Source organism: Strix uralensis, chromosome 5 (assembly GCF_047716275.1).
Source record: "Strix uralensis isolate ZFMK-TIS-50842 chromosome 5, bStrUra1, whole genome shotgun sequence".
Taxonomy (NCBI): Eukaryota; Metazoa; Chordata; class Aves; order Strigiformes; family Strigidae; genus Strix; species Strix uralensis.
Window position 1 is genome coordinate 81,214,655 of NC_133976.1, and position 18,245 is coordinate 81,232,899.

Consider the following 18,245-nt stretch of genomic DNA (forward strand, 5'->3'; position numbering starts at 1 on the left):
TATGCTAAGATCTTAGATCTTCCCTGACTCTAATGTGAACTTAGACACCCAACATACCAGTAGAAATTTAAACTCAGGTGTCTTTATCTACCCCGTAAGTCAAGGGAGATACAGCAACTGCTCACCTGAATGTTCTTAGATTGTCACAAATGCAAGACAAATTCATTAATTTAAATACCTTTAATCGCGAACAAGTTTTATTTCATATATGCTGCAGAATAAGTAAGGTCTAAATACAGACTAAGTATAATGAATCTGGTCATTTACAGTAACTCAGCTGCATTGCAATAACCTATACTTAAGTTTTTGTACATTGATTATGTGTCTGACTTTTGAAAGCTTGCTTTACTTCAGGCAATGTAAGTACAATGTAGGCTTTGACATGTTTGGCTTTGAAAACACTGATCCAGCATATTTCTTTGGTGCTTAGTATAATGGTAATTCTTCAAACATAATTCAGATATTCTACTTGCTCTTTAAAACAACATCAGATTACTTAGAGGGATAGAGATGGGGTATGGTGGTGGGATAATTAGTACAGCGCAGTCCAGAGGACAGGATATCAGTTTTAGAACAGTGAGATCTACAAGGAAATTTTAGCTTCACTGAAATTAGTAGGATTTTTCTGATATACTTCAGTGCTGCCAGGATTCCAGTACAGAAACTACTCTGAAACCTCTCCATCAATTATCTGCTTCCCAGTTTAGGAAAACTCACTTTGCATGTCCTACTTTTAAAACATCTGTATGCTTCTGCTTTATAACACAGGGCCTGATCTCAGCAGAAGCTGCTAAGTACTGTTGGAACTAAAATAATAATAGTAATAATGTTTCTTAAACTTACCTACAGTAGCAGCTGTGCCTGGGAAAAACCGATCTTCACAAAATCGCCTTAAGAATGAAGTCTTTCCAACACTTGAATTGCCCACAAAAATAATCTTGAATAAGCGGTCTGGGACTGAGTTTATTCTCTCCTCCTTCAAGTAAGAGCAAACATTAGTTTCCATCTGTTCTATAAATCCTGTTGCCTCTCCAATTTGCCTTGTCTTGAAGGAAAACTGAGATTGGAAAAAAAGAGATTTTATCCTATCATGTTCTCCACTACTCATAAAGCAACATTCTGTTTCTTAAAATAACTCAGCATTTCAGATGTTTGCCATGCATCATTTCAGATCATTGGAAGTGTGGTGATTTGGGCTGAGATCTGGAAGTATACTGAATGTGAACTTTGACATGAGACTGCATTGAAAAATGCATGAAAGTGAGAAAAGAAAATGGTTTATGTTCATCCCTGCAAATCAAAACTCATACAGGTTCACACATCTCTGCTCAGTACTTTCATCCTATACCAATGACACAGAGGAAACAGCACATCGTCACCTAGATAACTGAAGCAAAGTCATAATTTTTTGGCTTATGTCATCTATCACCAGATTCTTCTCTTTGATACTATTGTGGAGCCAAGAGCTTCCATGGAATTACTGCACTTCTGTATCTGTTTAACATTATAGGCAGAAGCATGGGGGAAAGAGACAGAGAGAGAATTAGACCCAGTTAATTCAGCTGTAAACATTCAACTATGCTTCTGTCATTTAGGTTTTTTAAGCAGAAGGAAGAACAATTTGTTCTGCCTATCCACATCCTGTTTACTGCAGGCAAGCTAAGTGGATGCTGGAGAGAATATTTATATCCTCTGTCGAGTAGGTCATTATTCCAAAGACCTTTGTATGTAGACCAGGAGCTGCTGAGGGAAGAACACTGTGGCACCAGCTGGTTTGCAGGGGGTGCCCTAGCTGGCCTCTTCTCCTATTTTGTGCAAAGGTGGGGGAGGAAGGGGGAGATAGCAAGTTTGTTCTTAATGCTGCAGAAGGGAGCAAGATCATGGATGCTCCTGGCATTAGTTTGTTGGGGTGGGGTTTGCGAGGAGGGAGAGGAGAGGAGGGAAGGAGAGGGAGGGAAAGGCCCTCTGCCAGGTATTTGAGGTACAGAATCCCCTGAGACTGCTGACTTCAAGAAGATATCAGAACTGAACTCACTGCCTGACAGTCCTTTGAAAGAGACATTGAAGTCTGGCCTTGCAAATGCTTCCTATAAACATACTGAAGCCTTACAGAAAGAATCAGAAACAACTCAAGGGGAAAAAAATAAATAAAACCTCAAGCTGCTGTTTTCCTTAGTATGAGAAAAAATCATTCACTGCTGTAAATCTTTGGGACAAAAAAACATGTCTCTTTCATGAGCTGGGCTAATAGCGCATTACAACTATACCGAGATGTCTTATCTCATTGTTCACTTCTCCTTTTCTGTTAAAATCCCAAACTCCACTGCAGCTATTAGGCTGCTAGTAATACACATACATCACACACATTTTCATTTCTGCTGAAAAACATTCCCAGCTTATTAGTGTGTGTGCTCTGGGAAATAAAACAAGTTAACATACAATCATCAGCTTGGCACCATTTTCACAGTGCTTCTGAGAACAATAACTAAATATGGACTACATGACCTGAAATACCCTGTCCCTGGTGGTCATACACACCTCAGTAGCACTAAGACTCAAAGACACCAGAGGCCTTCAGCTCAACTCCCAACACAATAGGCAGCCATTTTTCATTGAGATGTATCAAGTCCACCTATGAAAATAACCTTAATAAACAAATTTGATTCTAAAACTGCTTCTGAACAGTGTACTAAGGGATGAGCTACTTCATAGTCTGCTTCAACAAAGTGATGATGGGAAAATGGAATAATAGTGAGATGTAAATATGGTTTAGTTTACAATACAATCTAAAAAAGTCTTCTCTAGATGTGTCTTTCGAGTGGCCTTCATATAAACAGTAGCCAGGTCAAGTAACATACCTAGTTTTTGTGCAATTTAACACAAATGTGGAAGATGGCAGGTATAAACATAGTTCATATTCCATTTTGAATCAACAGAGGGGAGAGGAATTGCATCTCAGGCAGAGGTTTTGGACAGAAAATCTTGCTTTAGTTTCCATTATGGTTTCTTCAGATGTTTTCCCAATCACATTTCTGCTTATGCTAACTGCAGCTTCGTCTTCATAGCCACTCAGAAAAATGTTCTACCTGACTGTTAACTCCCAGATAAAAGAGCAGTTGCTGGCCTCATGTACTGCTGCAAGTTCTTAGATGCTTTCAGAAGTCGACTTCCATTCTCTAAAAGGAGAAAAAGTTTACATTGGTTCTACTCTCCTTTAAGATGCAGTAGGTCATAAAGGCAGCTAAATGACTGTGAATGTATGGTGAACAGGAAGTCTTAATGCCACCAGCTAGGAGCCTGAGTTCAGTATAGTAAGCAGTGAGATCATGGAATGCAGTAATACGAAGCCATGTAGACTACAAGAACACAAATGGTGATGAACTGAAAAATACATCTTCCTAGTGCAAAACAGAATGACAAGACTTCATATCTGAGTGAGCTACTTACGTAACAACTAAATGGAATCATTCTGCCTCATTTGCACAAGTATTTCTAGATCCTAAACTCCTTTATACTGCAGATCCTTTGAGCAGCAAAACATGAGGGGAGAGAAGGACTGGCTGCAGAAGACATACAGCCCTGAGACTCACTCCTCATAACTCATCATGCAGCAAACAGGGAGTTATCTTTTTCTGAAGTTTTCTTCAGCTCCAGTTGAAGATTATATGCTGAGTTGCCCTGAAAACACTTACTAATTGAATATGACTCCTCCTAGTCCAGGCATGCTGTGAGGAGAGGGAATCAGTGTGCAAGCACTGTATGGAACAAGATCATTTCTGATGTCTAAATCTCATGGTCAAAAAGTGGTGATCCGAAGAGCCATTATTTAGGTCATGCAAAGTTGTTTGAGAAATTCATGAGGCTAGAGGTGGTGTACGGAAGAAGACAAAGCACTACTCGGACAAAATGGCAGTGGTCAGACACTTACACAGCCTAGAGACTGCCCTAAGCAATGGAATGCTATCAGTTGAATAGTCAGGCCTAGTCAGCAGGCCAAGAGGACCATGCAGGACCACACACATATTACAGTGCCACATAGACAGGGAGTTTATCAGAAAGGGGTATTTTGCTGTGGTTTTTTTAAACTAAATTTTAAAAAACAAGCAAAAAACCAACCCAAACTAAGGGCCAGGCTAAGGCACTGACATTTCATGGAAAAAAAATATGAAGTCCCAGTTCTAAGTGACCTTTGGAAATGAACTTCTTGTTTACCCTCACAATGTTTCTTTAGAAACTGAAACAAAATGTTTTCAGCAACCTGGCAGGAGATACTTTATGATTTCTCCTCTCCCCTCCCTGCTTGCTCTCAACTGTTTTTTTTTTTGGGGGGGGGGGGGGGGGGGAAGAAAAGAAGAAACAAGATCTGCAGGAATGCCCAGTTCCTACCCAGCTGAGAGGATGCGCTTTCACGGGGCATGACTGCCAAAACAGAGCAGGCAGGACAAGTTTGTCCTAGATGGACGTGATGACCTACCTGGCTATTCCTGTCCTAAAGTCCAATGATGCCATACTTTGAAAATGTGATACAAAATAAGTCATATAGCAAGCAAAAAGTATGCATTGTATTAAATCATCTTAAAGAATGAAGCTCTGTTCTGTGCCCTAGACTTTTTATTAAAATGTACCACTTAGAAGTTATGTAACCATGGCATAATTCCATCATAATTTTTAAGATACGCTTGCTTCTTCTAAAAGAACTATATAATTATGACCAAGCATACCTATTTTTCCAATACTTTAATCTTTTTAATATGTGCTTCAAGAATCTAAAAATGAGTAATACTTAACAATGATACTAAAATTAGAAAACAAGCACAGTTAGCTCTGAAGCAATAGCAGTGCAAGTAGGACTTCAGACTCCAAAGAAATGCACCTTCCAGCATATTGTATTAAGTATTATTACTGCATGGATTATTACTGCATTGTTATCTTGCACATATACGCAAGAGATGAAAAAACCCAACTGGATTTCAATTTGTTAATTAAAAGTTTTCTCAAAAAATGATCAAAAAGTAAAGATATTATTTCTTAGACACTGTAACAGCTACCAAAGCTGACTCAAAAGTATCAAAATATGAGAAATGTCACTTTTTGGCAAAAAAACCCCGCAACTTTTTAAAAAAAGAGTTGTTTCTTTTTTTAGACAATTGCTACCTTTCAGTGATCTTCTTGTGTCATCTATTACAAGGCTTAACTTCATTTTTCCTGAAAGACTCCTTCACACATAACTCTATGCACACATTGTCCACAGTTACCACTCCTTTAGGTTGAGTTTCCCTTCTTCACACCTTCAACATTTATCTGCAGTGTATTTCCATCTCCCGCTTCACTCAATGGCTTAATTTGTCAAGCTTTAACTTAAAAACAGAAAACTAAATCATTTTAGAGTCTAAGAATAATGCATTACCCTTCAACACCATTTCATGTTTTCCAAGGTCCTTCAGAACAGAATAGAATAGTTCCAGTTGGAAAGGACTACAATGATTATCTAGTCCAACTGCCTGACCACTTCAGGACTGACCAAAAGTTAGAGCATGTTATTAAGGGCATTCTCCAAATGCCTCTTAAACACCTGTAGGCATGGGGCACTGACCACCCCTCTAGGAAACCTGTTCCAGTGTTTGACCACCCTCTCGGTAAAGAAATATTTCCTAATATCAGTCCAAACCTCCCCTGTTGAACCATTCCCATGCATCCTCTCACTGGATCACAGAGAGAAGAGCTCAGCACCTCTCAGTTCCCCTCCCCAGGAAGCTGTAGTGAGCAATGAGGTCGCCCCTCAGCCTCCTCCTCTCCAAACTAGACAAGACCAAGGAAAGTCCTTAGCCGCTGCTCACAGGACATGCCTTACAGCCCTTCCACCAGCTTTGTTGCCCTACTCCGGACACATTCAAGGACCTTCAGATCCTTCTGAAAGTGTGGGGCCCAGAACTGCACAAAATACTCAAGGTGAGGTCCCCTCTGTCCCCTTACATTTGACAGTGTTTCCTTCCCTACAGGCTGCTGTCTAGGAGATGATGGTGAGTGTTCCATTGATTGTTCTGTGTTTTTCTTATCCATTTCCATCTCAGAAGTATTCTCATCTTCTCCAGTCCACCTGTTCAGCTGCTTATCAACCAGCCTGTCAAGAAGCTGGGGTAGGTGATCTTCCTCAATTGATATGATTCTTTGGAGATGCGATGCTTTAGACATTCCTCCAGTGGCTCCAGCATCAGGCTCTACAGAGAGAATTCCATTCAGTCCAGCAGAATTCCTTCTCTTTGAGTTACTGAAAACATCATCTTCTTCAAATGAATAGCTAGAAAGAGAAAAAAGTACATCACAAAAATATACTGGAGGTGGATTCCTGTTGTTTTATTCTAGTGTAACTGAATTTAATCTCCCATGTTTTTTACTACTCACAGAAGACATAGAGATTCAGTCTAATGTCTACTGAAAAGTGAGCTCATCATACAATGTGTATACATATATAGTGTGCTTGATAAATATAAGCATCAGGGGGAAAGCTAATAACTTATGGGGAAAACCTGTACCAGAATACAAAGCATAAGATTAGTCTCATTTCTAACCTCCTGGCTAAAGTAAACTCTCTACTCTGATTTCCTCCTCCCCTCCCCATGCCATTCTGGAAGAATAAAACAACACTCCAACTCAGACCCTTTCTATGTGTAATCTAATACTCTCTTTAACAGGTGGGAGGGAGATGGTTTTGTTCAATATGGATGAAAAAAAGGCTAAGTGGGGATTCAAGAGAAGGGGGAGTGTAGATAAAATAGATCCAGAGTCTTCTCAGATGTGCACAATGACCACAGATGCAAGTTGCAATAAGAGAAATGCTGACTTCATACAAAATTTCTTCATGAGACTGGTGCAGCCAGGGAACAGGTGCCAAAGAGGCTGTGAGAATTCCATCCAGATGTTCAAAAACTCAGCTGAACAAGGGCCTGAGCAACCTTACCTAGTCTTGGAGTTACCCCTGTTTGAGCAGGAGACTGGACTAGAGACATAAGAGGTCCTTCCCACCTAAATTTTCCTGTGATTTTTGTGCCATAATTGCTTCTGCCAATTACGCTTCACTTCTCAGTACAGAACTTACTAAACTGTTTCTGAAAGCTTTCCCTCCTTACAGTTCATGACCCTGTGCCTGCAGGGACACTGTCTTAGCTGCTATTTCAAAGTGAAATACTAGTCTTCTTTCCAGCTCCTCTTTCTCAAAGGAAACAAGCTAATGTTTCACTGAGATCACCATCTTGTTCCTGTTGATTTCAAGTTTACAGCCACACAGTTGAGAATTAAATTCTTCATGTTCCACATCCCATACTCTACATCAGGACTGCTGTCCTCTAGAGTGAGAAGGGAGGAGGTGTACTCTTTCAGGAGTTATCAAGGACATTGTACCACATCAACATAGTGTAATGGCAAGCTTTTGCACCTCCCAGCATATACTCATTCACAATGAGGAAGACTCTTGCCTTTGCAGACAGTACACTTGTTTTATGTGAAAATTTGTCTCTTTATTTCCAAATTTCGCAAAGAGTACAGTAATCTTATAGTGACAGACACTTTAGAAATACATGCTTTGAAAACTCCAAAGGTATCAGAAAGAAAACATTTCACATCTTGTTCTATAAGCCTTGTACTCAAACAGGGAACACATGAAAAAAAGTTCTTACCTGTTAGGCAGCATCTTGCCCTCTATGTATTTCCCAATGACAGACCCTGATCTTTGCTTCCAGTATGCTTTTGGAACACTTGTTTTACATTTCTGCAGAAATACAAAACACTTCTTACTAATTTACTCCTGTTGTTCATTATGGTTAATTCCTTCATTCTTAATGGTTAAATAATGAAATGAATATGAAAGAAAAATTTTAGATAAAATCCTAGAGGTATAAATGCTTCAAAATCCTGATGGATAAACTATCAGAACATGGAAACACCAGATCCTGCAAGAATTCTCTGCTTTGTAAACTAAGTGGACCACAATAAACCAGCATAATGTCATGAAAAGAAGTCAACAGATATATTTTTTACATTAGCAGTTTCTTGTAGGACTAAGAACACAAACAAGTGCAAACTAAGTGGCCTTACTCTCCTTAAGCCAGGGTACTTCTGGAACTTCTTAGGGGCCCATTCTCTGCTGCCTGATAAAAAGTTAATGTGATCTGCTCTTACCCAGTACCGACAGGTATTCAGGTACTCACATATTGTACTGTTGTATACACATTTCAGGCTATTAGCTACTCTTGACTGAATAGATTTAACACAATTTAATTGTTCAATTGTTCAATTTTTAGGTTATTTCATCCTCTCATGGTTGCATCCTTAGCTTCTTATAAAATACATTCATCTCCCTCAAGATAGCTCCAACTTTATAATTCTAAAAATGTAGCTCTTAAAATTGTGCAGCAAATTTAAAAATCTTAGTCTCATGTGAGAAAAAAGGTGATACAAATTAAGAATGGGGCGAGATTTAAGTATCACAAGAGTCTGTCTGCTGCACAGCCTTCTGATCCCTTTCTTTTGAAGCTGTTCTGATATGTGTTTGCTCAACACTGGGTTTGAAAATAACAGTTGTTTACCTGTAAAAATATGTCACGTTCATCTTTGAGATGTTTGTTCCTCTCCCTGCAAAGAGAACACAAATAAAAGAAACACTGAGGCCAAGTATTTAGAACTGCTGACTTTTCTACTCAACACTAACAGACAGACTGGACAGTTGGCAGCGTAAAAGGCAAGACAAATACACTTTAATTTGGCATATCTCCACCCTCAATCATGCTTTATTTATATTCTCACCACAGCGAGTTCCCTGTCTGGGCCATTGAATCTCCAGTAGGGCTATGCTGATTAAAGCCAGCTGGCATCTGGCCCTCATTCTGTAGTTTATCAAAACAAATGCCTTAACACATAGAAATCAGTTCTGGTCAATATGCCTTCACTTAGTCCAAATTAGAACCTTTAAAGCTTTTCACAGTAAAGATGGCTTGTTAATGTGGACAGGGTGCAATGAACACCATCTCCATTCATCTCATGACAGCTGTGAGGGCCAGTTATATCCCTCTGAGGGCTACAGTTGTGGCTGCCATGGAGAAGTCTTCCTAGGAAAACATCCAACTTCCAGTCATTGTACAGAAAAGATGAAAATGTCAAGAAATGGAGGCTCCAGGCAATCAGCCAGCTCTCATCAGATCTGACAACACACCTGCTTAGTACATCGTTCATTGTCTCCATCTATCGCTGGCCTGGCCACAAAAGAGCAGACATTACAGCCCTGGTGAACAGAAACACCCTCTGCTGTCAGATGTTTCTATCTATGGCCCCATTGCCACCAGCAGGTAAAACTGCACCACATAGAGTGTCCTACGGGAAACACACTGCAAAGTAAGAGCCTTTCCTCCAGCATGGGAACTTTATAGGTAACTCTAAAATTGCCTCCAGGCAAGTACAATCTATAGCCCATGCAAACTTTCCATTGAGCAAACAAAAACTAACATTGCTGCACATTAAAAAGAGGGTTACAGTTGTCTCAACACAACTCCAGACTTTGAAGCCTATCAATACAGAAATATTACAGAAAAAATTAGCTAACTATATTTTGATATAATTTTACAAATAAACATTTTTGGGAAAGAATCTTCATTTTGTCTGTACTCCCATCACTTTAGAAACAACAGAGCCTTTTAGTAAGCTTCAAGTCTCCTGTGGCCAGGCTTCTACCACAGAACCAGCTTAGAACAGTTCACCCTTGTTTTGTTTTACATTTGACCTTTGGAACAGAGATTGTCCTACAGTACCAAACTGCAAAACAAAGCAAATCTTCCATGTGTACTGCCCTCTACTGTGTGCAAGAACGGGACTTGCAAAAGACATATTGTCTTTTGTAACCATTTTTGCTACCTTTTGTGTCATTATCCTGTGGTGAATTGACCTTGATTGGCTGCCAGATGTGCATCCAGCTGCTCTCTCACTCCCCTTCCTCAACACGACAGGGGAAGAAAATGGAAAAGCTTGTGGGTCAAGATAAAGATGTGAAGATTCCTTACCACCTACCATCACAGACAAAACAGTCAACTGGATGTTGAGAAACAAAGACAAAACTAAAACCACCTTCTACCCACCCTTCCTTTCCTACTTCATTCCTGCACTCTCGACTCTTCTACCTCCTTCCCAATCCTGAGTGGTGCAGGGGGATGAGGAATGGGAGGGTTATGGTCAGTCCGTAACAGCTCCTTCTCTGCTGCTCCTTCCTCCTCACACTTTTCCCTTGGTCCAGTATGTGTTCCCTCCCACAGGTTACAGTCCTTCACGAACTGCTCCAGTGTGGATGCTTTCCATGGGGCACAGTCCTTCAGGAACAGACTGCTCCAGTGTGGGTTCCCCATGGGCTGCAGTTCCTGCCAGAAAACCTGCTCCTGCATGGGCTCCTCTCCACGGGCCATAGCTCCTGCCAGGAGCCTGCTCCTGCATGGGCTCTGCGCAGGCTGCAGGGGAATCTCTGCTCCAGCACCTGGAAGACCTCCTCTCCCTTCTACTTCATTGACCTTGGTGTCTGCAGGGCTGTTTCTCACACATTTTTTTCTTACTCCTCTCTCTTAACTGCTGCGCAGTGTTTTCTACCCTTTCCTACACACACTTTCCCAGAGGTGTCACCATCTTGGCTGTGGGGCTCAGCTGTGCCCTTTGGTGGGTCTGCTGGGACCATCTGGGACCAGCTGTGTCTGGGATGGGGCAGCCCCAGCCTCTCCTCTCGGGCACAGAGGCCGCCCCTGCGGCACCCCACTGCCAACACCTGAACACCTACATCCAGTACATATCCCAACATAATTTCATCCTTTAATGTACCTCTTTAGAATAATGCAAGAAGTTCTTGAATGTAAGGTCTGCATTACCTTAAAAAATCCAGCTGCTTCAGAAGTCCTGACTTCTCTCTTTCTAAGGTCTCCGTCACTCGGTACACCTCCCTGTAATGAGAAGAAATAAATAAAATTGTTCCAATCACAGTAACAACACTGCTAAAATGCTTCCCCCGGGAGTATCCACATTTGAGACTTCAGCTTCTCCAAACCTGTAGACTTTATTCTGCATGAATGGTAGTTAATTTTAAAAAAGTTTATTCAATAAAAGGCCCGCGGTACCACAGCAGTTTGAGTTAGCAGAGGAAGGAGTAGAGGTTCTTTTTAAAAAAACTATAGCTTTATAATTTTTTCATCCTGAGAGCTTAATATACACTGATACTGGCACTTGCATCATTCAGAGAAGACATACTGCTAAAAGCCTTCTCACTCATGGCCACAAAAGACCATGTAACAATTTATCCAAAATTATGAGTTTATCTTGCAGCTGGAACCATGTATCAGGCTCACGCATTTACAATCCCTACAACTTCTTTTCAGTTCCTGACTTTTACGGTTACTTTCCTGACTTTAACAGTTATGCAGCCTTAAAATTGGACACAGCATCTCAGATTTTTACACTAGATTTACACCATTTACTTAGACTTAACACAACTTGGTGTCTGGCTTTACATGTTTTTTGCCTTTCAGTGAAGCCTCAAGTTCTTCCTGTGCACAGTCTGAACATTACACCTGCTTCAACAGCTCAGGTCTTACCAGACTGATACAGATGTTTAAAGCAACACTGCAGGTGCAGTTGAGTAGGGCTGAGCTCTAATTCCATAAAACACTATTGAATCCAAAGTGCTTTGAAATGCAGTAGTATTATTCATCAGTCTGACCACTGGGCAGATTTCCTCTGTAGCTTTAAAACCAGATCACTCCACAGTCTTTGCTCTGGATCTGAAAAGAGAGGCCTCAAAGAGGAAACAAACCACCTTGAGGAGGAATATTTCTACTGTCTATTTCCAAAACACACAACAAACACGCAAACCTAAAAATAGTGTTCTAAACACAGTGGCCGTTAACAATCATTTATCAGCAAAGTCCATTATTTATACCCTTAAGGAAAATTAAATCAGTAATAACTAAATAGAGTTTGGCACAAAGCTTAACAGAAACAGAATATGACATTTGATCTAATATTCTGCTCTATCCTGAAATATGCCAAATAGCAACAGCTCTGAATTAAGTAGTTCACTGCTGAAATACATAGATTCTGGCAAGATATGCACCACAGTCTGGCATCCATGTGCTCTCCATTGGCAACAAGAGGGTTTTACAGATCCCTGAGCATTTTTTAAAACTATCTTCCATTAAATGGACTTCAGTGAATGTTTCTGCCAATTACAGCTTCAGGGTGATGTAACTTTTGCTTTGTGCGAAAGGCTGGAGCAAACAGGTAGATTGATCTGTCACTTAAAGGCCATTAATATCCCTCAAAATATGAATTGTAAATATTTCTTTTTGAAAAATATTTTTTAATTCAGAGTCAGAATCTGAAATCCAAAACATCTGAACTGGAAACCCCAAAATGATGGTTCTGGATTGCCATAATGCCTTGTGTGAATTTTGATTTAGCTGCATAAGCTACGTTTTATCTTGCTGGCTAGGCTCCTTAGTCAGAAATAACATGCTTGGTTTTGATGAAGAAAAGAAGCCATCTTGGCCATCTCATAGCCTGAGTATATTCTGAGAATCAAGTTTCAGACAGACCTAGCTTTGAGGAAAATGGAACATCATGTGCCAAACTGTAATTTCTGTAATTAATTCCACTGGTATTTCAAAACTAAGACATACTTTTTAACCAATTAAACTGATTTTTGGTTCCATACACCCTCAACAAATGGGAGAACACTGACGTTTTGAAGAAGTAGCAAAAGACTCTGTAGAAGCCAGAAAACATGCTGAATTACTTGGGGGAAAATTACTAGAACCGCATTTGGCTTTGCTGGTGGTTTCTGCTTATGACACAAACTTAAATCACAGCACTGAATACCCTGAGAAGGACGCTCACTGGCATGCTAAGCAAATGCACCAGAACCCCTGCAGCTGGAGACTTACATTTCCTTCTCCTCATGTAGTCTTGATGCCTCCTCCTGAAGCACCTGTAACTGTTGTTGAGCGAGGCTTAGATCATGAGACGTTCTCTCCAGGTCTCTCAGCAGCTCCTGGTTAGTCAGCTTCAGCTTGGTGTTCTCTACTTTGGTTTCTTCTTTGCCACTGAGAAGTTCTGTACATTGCTGCTCTAACTGGGATGGAAGAAAAGAGAAGAGAAAGTATTATAACTAACTGAGGCATCCTGGTTTTGAGGCTTTCAAGTCTCAGAGGTTAGTTGAATAGGGAAGCTATTTCTATCAAAGCCAACATATGAATAAAACACATATGGTGCTCTTCCACTGTTCTGTATGCAGACATAATTATGTTACACAAAAACAAAGCCATTCCAGTCTATGATTGAATTTCATCCAGTTCAAAAATGCACCAGGACAAACCACAAAAAACGTGTTTACAGAGCAGATTAGCAGTACTTAGTTGATATTCACAACTGCTATTTTAGACAATTTCCCACAATGACAAGGCCTACACAGAGCAATTCAGACTTCTGCCTAAAAACTGTTAGGTTTAAATCTTGTAGCTGATAAAACTTCCCATCCCCAGTAATATCAACAAGCAGTAACCCTTCTGCCACCTCAGCTAAATCCACCAAGAAGTGTGAATTAAAGTTTTTTTATTCACTTTTATATGCACTCTTCAAAGTATATATAAAGGAAAGAGACACCCTTCCTGTGAAACAGATAACAGCAGATGACAGCAGTTTCTGGTATGTGAAGAAGTTCCACCTGCATCTCCCTGGCTAACTGAGCAAATATAAGATGACAAAGCAAAAGTTAAGACAACTAAAATTAGTTACTTTTATATTAGGGAAGGCACTACTGACCCGAAGGTATAAAAGCTTTTTATATTAATTTTTTTCCAGTATGTGTTTTAAGGGATGTAAAATGTACCAGGAGCATTACAAGGATACCAGTTAAATATTCCAGATTTAAGACACAATGGATTTTGTTAGAACTCTCATTTGGCACTTGCCAATAAGCAGAGCTCACCCAACCCAAAATCTGTCCTTACCCAGCTCTGCCAGTCTATTCACGCTTCACAACACTGCTGTTGTTCTAGTCTTGGTTTTAAATGCAACCTTAAGGCCCAGGAATATGGAAAATAGGGTGATAGGTGACAGTCAATGGCTTCACTAAGGGCAAATCATGCCTGACAAATTTGGTGACCTTCTATGCCAGGGTTACAGCATGGGTGGATACGGGAAGAACAACTGATGTCATCTACCTGGACCGGTGCAAAGCTTTTGAAACTGTCCCGCATGACATCCTTGTCTCTAAATTGGAGACGCATGGATTTGATGGATGGACCACTCGGTGGATAAGGAATTGGATTGATGGTCACACTCAAGAGAGTTGCGGTCAATGGCTCCATGTCCAAGTGGAGAGCAGTGACGAGTGGGGTTCCTTGGGGGTCGGTGTTGGGACCAGTAATGATTAACATCTTTGTTGGAGACATGGGCAGTGGGATCAAGTGCACCCTCAGCAAGTTTGTCAATGACACCAAGCTGTGGGGTGCTGTCAACACGCTGGAGGGAAGGGATGTGCCATCCAGAGGGACCTTGGACAGGCTGGAGTGGTGGGCCCATGCAAACCTCATGAGGTTCAACAAGGCCAAGTGCAAGGTCCTGCACATGGGTCGGGGCAATCCCAAGCACAAATACAGGCTGGGCAATGCGTGAATTGAGAGCAGCCCTGTAGAAAAGGACCTGGGGTATTTAGTGGATAGAAAAGTATAAGCCAGCAATGTGTGCTCGCAGCCCAGAAAACCAACCGTGTCCTGGGCTGCATCAAGAGGATTGTGGCCAGCAGGTCAAGGGAGGGGATTCTTCCCCTCTACTCCACTGTCATGAGACCCCACCTGCAGTGCTGTGTCCAGCTCTGAGGCCCCCAACAGAAGGAGGACATGGACCTGACTGAGTCGGTCCAGAGGAGGCCATGAAGATGATCAGGAGGCTGGAGCACCTCCCCTGTGAGGACAGGCTGAGAGAGTCGGGGCTGTTCAGACTGGAGAAGAGAAGGCTCCAGGGAGACCTTATAGTGGCCTTCCAGTACTTAAAGGGGGCTACTGGAAAGATGGGGAGGGACTCTGCATCAGGGAGTGTAGTGATAGGACAAGAGGTAACGGTTTTCAACTGAAAAAGGGTGGATTTAGATTAGATATAAGAAAGAAATTCTTTACAGTGAGGGTGGTGAGACACTGGCACAGGTTGCCCAGAGAAACTGTGGCTGCCCCCTCCCTGGCAGTGTTCAAGGCCAGGTTGGCTTTGAGCAACCTGGTCTAGTGGAAGGTGTCCCTGCCCATGGCAGGGGGGTTCGGACTAGATGATCTTTAAGGTCCCTTCCAACCCAAACCATTCTGTGATTCTAAGAAAACAAAAGCAGAAAATACTTTCTGGCTGGGATTGTGAAAGGTCAGGAACAAGAGTAGTGTGGATGCACTTATCTCAGCAGCAGCCCAGCTTGATATATTTGCTGAACTGTAGCCTCAGCAGGCTCACAGTTCATATGGAACACTGACCAGCTGGGCATCAAATTACTGCTGAGCAATGTTGGTTTACATTGATAGATCACTTCAGTTTCTGAGTATTGCTTCCATTCCTTGACAGAATGAAGTTATCTATTCTAAGTAACTAAGACCAAATGCTTCAGGTACCAGAAGACAAGACTTTCTTATCCAGAGGAGTGGTTTTGGGAGAAGCAAAAACTGATCACACAAAGATGAACTTCCAAAATCTCAAGAGCAACAAACTGCAGGCAGAAATCTCACTTACAGAACAGTATGGCCATCTGAAAATTTACACAGAGACTGGTCTGGAAATGTAACTGCAATGGTAGCCCTCATCAGCTCCCAGAATCATAGGTACTGATGTTAGAAATGCTTGCTATAAATCCTGGTGCTTACTCTTGTGAGAAAAATAATTATGTTGAAACTATGCTCAATAGCAGATGCTCATAATATTTAAACCCTGGGACACAACAAGAGGAGAAATGGTTACTTTACAGCAATACAGAGCTCCCGCCCTTTCACTTTATCTATACAATCCTTTAAGTAATGCCAAACACTACTTGTAAAGCATTCATTTAAACAACTCTCAATACAGTACAATAACTCATTAGGTGGATGCTCAGCTGGTACAGAATGGCATAGACCATATAGGCTCTAGCTGCTTATTGGAGCTGCAAATTGGCTCCCAGAGTCATCAAATAGATGAAAATTGATTGGGGAAGACTCATGGCCCATAGTCATTTTTAAGAAAATCTAGGTAACAGAGAGAATTAACCAATTACCACAGGTCACACAGAGACACAGTAGCTGTGTATATTCTCTTTTTTTGACAAAAATGGGAGGAAAAACTCCAAGTTTAAAATTGAGTGAAGAACTGGGATTGTCCAATACAAACAAACTGTTGCTGAGGACAGCTATTGCTGTTCCTCAAAGACACATACATTAAGCACTCTTCATGCATTCCCTTGTTCTTAGCCCAGCATCCTTTCTGTATTTTTCTCCTATTTATTTCAGGTGTGTGTGAAAGATGAAACATTTATATAGTGTTATAAGGCTGGAGACGCCTTTCTTAACAATCCTATCACTTGATTTGCATTTTTTGAGTGCTACTGATCCATGATGTCTCAGAATCCCACAATCATGCTCTTCAGTGGCTCTCATCAGCACAGAACCCATTATTTTATGTGAGAAGCCAAGTAGCTCTCCTGCCTTTTACCTGCTCCACACCTACTTTCTTCCCCTAATATAAGATTCTGTGCCCTAGATGTTATGCTGGACATCCTCTGTCCCCAGTGCCTCCTTCTGAGACATGCCATCACACATCCCTTGAGGAACACTACTGAGAGTACCTTGTGCTTTATCTAAGCGATGTAGATCAAGCTGACAGTTCAAGATCATGGTAGCCAGCAAAAATGGCCCAAGCCAAAGGAATCCTGGCCTCCAGAAGGCCAGTCAACATGGAATCACATCAGTCATGCCAGGCAGAAGACCCTCATAAGGGACACTACTGTGGAATCGCTGGAGAACAACGAACATGTTGTGAGCAATCCAGACCAAGGGGCCTCACTGTAACAACAAGCTGCAGCTGTGTTCAAGGACATAAGCAAGGCCGAGATAGATTTAGAAACTACATTCCTGGGCAAAAGATAAAGAAGTTGGACTGTTCAAAACAGGATGCCTACCTAGTGGGAGAGCAGCGCGTGGACACCACACCGGGACCAATCATAGAGGGCAGAAGGGCGCGTGAACAAGTAGCTTTAGCCTATTAGCAATAAGATAGCAGCGTGTGAAGCTTTGTGATAGTATAAATTGCTGTGTATCCTTTAATAAAGTGGCATCAACTTGATCACATTGATCGTCTAAGTTGTGTCCGGGACTTCCACACCAGCACACTACCTCTGGCTAACTCAGCAGAAACAACACTGAACTCATCTTATCTGGAAGTTTCCTTTCACATTTTTTATACTAATTTCCAACACAGGAATAATTACACTGTATTTAAAAAGAAAAAAAAAATAGAAGAAAAAGACTTATTAATGAAGTTTGGAAAAAAGGATTCTTATTACTCCAAAGTGGTTCTTTCATACAATCAAGCATGGAAGTTCTAATTAAACAAAGCTACCATTACTGTCTGCAAGAATAGATTTAATTACCAAAATATATTTACATGCAAGAGAAGGAGGCGAAAGTGACAGAGTGCTCTGGATAAGGCAAACATTAGACAGGTGGAAGCTAACCTAGCACACAGATATCTAAGTGAATGAAGAGTAATACCAGAAAATGAGTGGGGATATAGTATTATAAAAACAGATCTCAGAAAAGATGAGAGTCACTCTCAGAGATGATCATTAGTAATTAGAAAAATATATGTACAAAACACTGCCTCTAACTACACTAAGTATTCAAATAAACAGGCTAGGCTGCTATACTAGAAAAAAAAAATCAAATATTGCATATAAGACTGACAACGGGTACCAATCAGTTGGTTGAATAACAAAAGTTTCAAATGCCATCAATCATCTGAATAAAATTATCTCACTCATCACATCATTACAAGTAGTGAATTCCATTCGTCCAACACAGCTTCCTTTCCATAAAAATAAAATGGGACAGTTTAATTTTTATGGTGGTATTAAGATCCTGTCCTTCAAAAGCACCCTTGTTGAGACTCATATAAATTCATAAGGGAGAGGGGAAATGATAAATAATAGAAACGACAAATAAAAT

General features: G+C 40.9%; 1 protein-coding gene and 1 long non-coding RNA gene across 2 annotated transcripts in view; one reads left to right on the forward strand and one right to left on the reverse strand.

Moving 5' to 3' along the window:
* Positions 1–17,361, forward strand: part of LOC141944780 (uncharacterized) — a 196,901-nt gene extending 179,540 nt beyond the window's left edge. Inside the window, exon 2 of the long non-coding RNA XR_012629322.1 lies at positions 17,018–17,361. This is a non-coding gene — a long non-coding RNA (uncharacterized LOC141944780). The remainder of the gene's footprint in view (positions 1–17,017) is intronic.
* Positions 1–18,245, reverse strand: part of CRACR2A (calcium release activated channel regulator 2A) — a 67,066-nt gene that overhangs the window by 12,591 nt on the left and 36,230 nt on the right. The window contains exons 8-13 of the mRNA XM_074871946.1: positions 12,960–13,147; positions 10,893–10,964; positions 8,583–8,628; positions 7,674–7,765; positions 5,974–6,298; positions 844–976 (exon numbers count right to left, since the gene is read on the reverse strand). Coding sequence (XP_074728047.1) covers positions 844–976; positions 5,974–6,298; positions 7,674–7,765; positions 8,583–8,628; positions 10,893–10,964; positions 12,960–13,147 — 856 coding nt within the window. The remainder of the gene's footprint in view (positions 1–843; positions 977–5,973; positions 6,299–7,673; positions 7,766–8,582; positions 8,629–10,892; positions 10,965–12,959; positions 13,148–18,245) is intronic.